At 37.2% G+C, this 4,686-nt stretch overlaps 1 protein-coding gene across 1 annotated transcript in view; it reads right to left on the bottom strand.

Annotated features, from left to right (window-relative positions):
• Window positions 1-308: 308 nt before the first annotated feature.
• The window catches only part of vwa5b1 (von Willebrand factor A domain containing 5B1), a 60,348-nt gene continuing 55,970 nt past the window's right edge, over window positions 309-4,686 (bottom strand). The window contains exon 22 of the mRNA XM_051097491.1: window positions 309-4,014. Within this exon, the coding sequence (XP_050953448.1) occupies window positions 3,340-4,014 (675 nt within the window). The 3' untranslated portion in view covers window positions 309-3,339. The remainder of the gene's footprint in view (window positions 4,015-4,686) is intronic.

Here is a 4,686-nt window from a genome sequence, read left to right on the forward strand (position 1 = left end):
TCATTATTTAAAAAAAAAAAAAAGTACATCAATTTCAACTAAATGAAAATGAGCAATGTTGGCAACTAGATAAAGCAATATATATTAAGTTCATGTTTATTTCATAAGTAACCATTTTTATGGTGTTATAGTTTTAGTTTACTATAATAACCCTGTTTACAACAACATGAGGGTAAGAAAAGGATGACAATTGTAATTTTTGGATATATTATTCCTTTAAATTAATGGCTAAATCAGTTGCAAATCACTGTCAGTGTGAATGCAGGAAATAAAGATGCCAAAATGAAGCCCGGTTTTTCATCCAATAATCTTTATTACATGCAGTTACACAGTCCAGCATTGCACTAGCATGTACGCACGACTTGAAGAGAATTTAACACTTAAGTACAAAGTACAATTGATTGACGCAATGCACTTTTCACAAACCAGCTGCCACCGTCACAAGCGCATAAGAGAGGTTCGGTCTGAAAAGAACCTTGAGATGAAAGATCTTTCCACAAACCACTCATGCATCTACTTAGACAACAGTACTCAAGAGCAATACCTGAGGAGTAATACGTATGATAATAAAATAAACCGACGCAATATAACGAGAGGAACATTAGCTTGTGTGTTTTCGCATTTAAGCTACTTGTTGACATATATTTACAGCCACTCTTTTCTTTACAATTTTTGTAACTGACATCAACGGAGTACTATAATAATACATACACGCCAATATAGTCAGCGAAATGAAAAAATAATCAATTACGCATTGCAGTAACAGTACAACGTTCATATCAACAGTCCAGAAAGTTCTGCAAGGTTAGGCACTTAGGACTGGAGAGCACTTAACAGCAATCAAAAGTGTCGTTCCAGCGACGATTTGACATCTTCAACGATCGTAAAGGCAAACGAATGAACATTGCATGATGTTATACATGTATCTGCATCTTAGAAGTCACTGGATCCTCAGCTAAAACAGCCTGAAATGCCACATATACAGTAGCAGCCAACCACGCCAACTAATGAACAAAAGTCACTATTAGGCTTCGTACGATTATGGTACAAAATCTTCCAAAGCAGCAACCAGACAGTTCATTAAACCATATGCACATTATTATTTCAGAGACAAGCTAAAAAATACAAACGATCGTTCCATTTCACGGACGCAAATTGCAGACATGCAAGTTTTTAAGGTGGCGTGAGGCCTGGAATATACTCTACGCAAATATGTGAGGGCAAACGCTTCCGGCTACATCATGCTAACTCCATTTCACAGTTTATAAATGTGTCAGAATTCAACTAATTCAAGTTGCATTGTCAGTGTTGCCACAAGGGGTGCTATAGCACCTATTTACTCCCATTACTTTTGTATGAATGAAACAGCGATTAAATTAATGGTACAAACTAGGGATTAGGGGTGTGTAATATTGACAAAAAATAATATCTTGATATTTCTAGGATTTTATCTTAAACAATAATTAGACGGTATTTTGCTGAGTGTGTTATTGTGCTGGTGTTTTAAGGGCTACCATGGACAGCTGACTCCTAATTTTTTTGCTATTCTTCATATTCTGTATGTTGGTCAGTTCACACTGATAGAAATAAGTCTTTCCCAATAAGTTTAATAAGTTTAAGCATTTTTTCAAAAAGTGTGCATTATCTTTTTGAGTCAAATTCTTATGTTTGGGCTTTTACCAAACAAATGAAATCAGTATCAACAAAATTCGTCTTTGCAATGCAAGGGAAACATAGAAGCTGCATTTGAAGTGGCATTTCGATGCATTTACACACTGCTTAATGCAGGTCATGAATGCATTTAACCTGAAGTCACAAATGCATTAATAATGTTTTGATATTTTAAACATAGAACGGTCAATACTGATATTTGAAAATATTTAAAGGGGTCATCAGATGTCCATTTTCCACAAGTTGATATGATTCTTTAGGGTCTTAATGAAGAGTCTATAATATACTTTGGTTAAAAAATCTCAGTGGTAGTGTAAAACAACACTCTTTTTTACCTTGCCAAAATCAGCTCTGCAAAAATCATCCTATTCTGGTCGAGGCTGCTTTAAATGCAAATGAGCTGTGCTCGCCCCGCCCCTCTCCTCTCTCTGTGGAGTGACGAGCCTGTTTACTTTAGCCGCATTTAGCTGCTAAACTTGCTAACTAGCACATTATTAGGAAAGGCGATCGCGATGATATTAGATACATTTATTGTTATTATTATGTTAAAAACAGCCGAGTCTGAAATAGAAATCTTTTGTAACATTATAAATGTCTTTATCATCACCTTTTGAGCAATTTAAAGCGTCCTTGCTAAACAAAAGTATTCAGTTCTATCATTTCTTTCCCCCAAAAGAAATCATACCCACTCCAAGCTTTTGAATGGTATAGTGTATAATGTTACAAAAGCTTTTGACTTCAGATCAATGCTGATCTTTGGATCCTTTTATTCATCAAAGAATCCTGATAAAATGTACTCAACGGTTTTAAATATTAACAATAATAATAATAATATTTCTTGAACAGAAAATCAGCATATCAGAATGCTTTCTGATGGATCATATGACACTGAAGACTGGAGTAATAATGCTGAAAATTCAGCTTTGATCACAGGAATAAATGACATTTTAAAATATATTCAAATTGAAAGCAGTTATTTTAAATAGTAAAAATATTTTAAAAATGTACTGCTTTTCCTGTATTTAGGATCAAATAAATGCAGGCTTGGTGAGCAGAAGAGCCTACTTTAAAAAAAAAACATTAAAAATCTTACTGTTCAAAAACTTTTGACTGGTAGTGAACACCTAGGATGGCTTGAGGGTGAGTAAATAATGGAGTAATTTTCATTTTTGGGTGAACTATCCCTTTAAGTTGAAGCACTAAAATGACTCATTTGAAATAAATAATCTAAAACAGAGACAAAAAATAATTAAACCCAAACAGTACAAAAAAAACATACTAAAATTTATGAAAACAACAAAATTACAAATATAAAATTAAAGTTATTAATAAAAACTATAATAATACTGCATTTAAAAATACTGTTTTGCATCTACTTCCTCAAAACTGCAATTTTTTTAACTTCCTGTATTTTTTTTTTCCATCTAAGACATACAGTTTTTTTTACAAGGTTTGTTTCTGCTACAGTAATGCAAGTTACATATGTACAATAGGAAGCTAGCAATACACTGGCGTCTACATACCTGCGCAGAGTATGTTTCTGGCCTCCGGGCGGATGAAATACTGGTACGTTTCTATCCATAAAACTAAAACGAAACCCACAGAATAAACATTAAAACAACTCATTGTTTCGCATAGTTTAAAGTTTCGTCCCTACCCTATCAGGCCTCACATGCTGTTGGGGTTGTAGCAGAGCATGTTAAGCTGCAGGTTCTCGTCCCAGTGTCTGAGGATGATGAAGAGCTGATTGGCCGCGGCTTTGACCGACGCCAGGTCTCGGCCCTCTGGGACGATCTGTTCATCTAGCCACATGCTGGCTTTGGCTGCGATCATCTCCCACTCGATGAAATAACTAGCCGAACTGTGTTCCAGCCAGGCCAGAGCAACCGCGGTTGCCCACACCATCCCCTCGGGGTCTTGGACGGGCCTTTGCAGGATCCCGGGTGAACCCAGCAGGGGCGTCTCTGCGATTTCTGACTCAGATCCCCGTCCACTGTCGTAGAAAGAGTTGATAGGCGACGGCGGGGCTTCGGTCGACATTGACGAAAAGCCACTCAACAGCGAGGGCTCGCCCTCCATCCGAGGGCTTCGGGATTGGAATGAGGACGAAGACGTCTGGGACACCAACTCCTCATTCAGATCTGAGTCTTTTGGAGGAGGCGAGGAGCCGTGGTGGACCTCTAGACTCTCAGAACGCCGGGAGCTGGAGTGGGACACGTGGGTAAGGCTGATTCTGTGGCTGGTGAACGGCGACGTCCACTTTAGCTTGTCCATGGGCACGTTGATGGCGTCACACAAGGCACTGTCCAACATGAACGCCCCACAGGACAGCTGCAGTGACACCTGCAACAGGAAGAAGAAACCATAATGTCTATTTAATCAGTGCTTAAACCTATAAACAAGCTCAGACACTGAACTTCAATGAGCCATTTAAGGTCTTTAGGCTTTGTCAATTACATTAGCCTTAACAATACGCTCGACTGATTTTGTTACGCCTCATCAGTGTTTACTTTGAGTAAGTGCCATGACCCATACATTCTACTCAAATAGCACATCTCATTTAACCAGACTTAGCGATCATGGGATATTGATCAGTGCTTGTTAAATGTCAACAGATCTATTACTCACTATACGTAAAGAAGACTGCCTTTGTGTGCAAGGTGAGTATTGATCGGCTATTTATAGGTTATACATGGGTGGATGCAATACACGCAATGACGTTATTACTAGCTGAAGTTTGTCAAGCATTTAGTTGTGACCTTTTGAAGTCAACATGAAATGTTGTTTGCAACCTATTTTACTTCCACAATAAGATGGATACATTTAAATACATATTATATATATATATATATACACACACACACAGTAGTCAACATTTGAAGTGGAAACAAAAAGTTCATCAAAGTTGTCCTAAGACAAGAATAGGTATTGTATGGATTAAGGACAACTTTTTTGAAAAGTTTTGATCCATAATAATATATATATATATTATAATCTGATGTGAAACTGTAAATA

This window comes from Labeo rohita, chromosome 23 (assembly GCF_022985175.1).
Source record: "Labeo rohita strain BAU-BD-2019 chromosome 23, IGBB_LRoh.1.0, whole genome shotgun sequence".
Taxonomy (NCBI): Eukaryota; Metazoa; Chordata; class Actinopteri; order Cypriniformes; family Cyprinidae; genus Labeo; species Labeo rohita.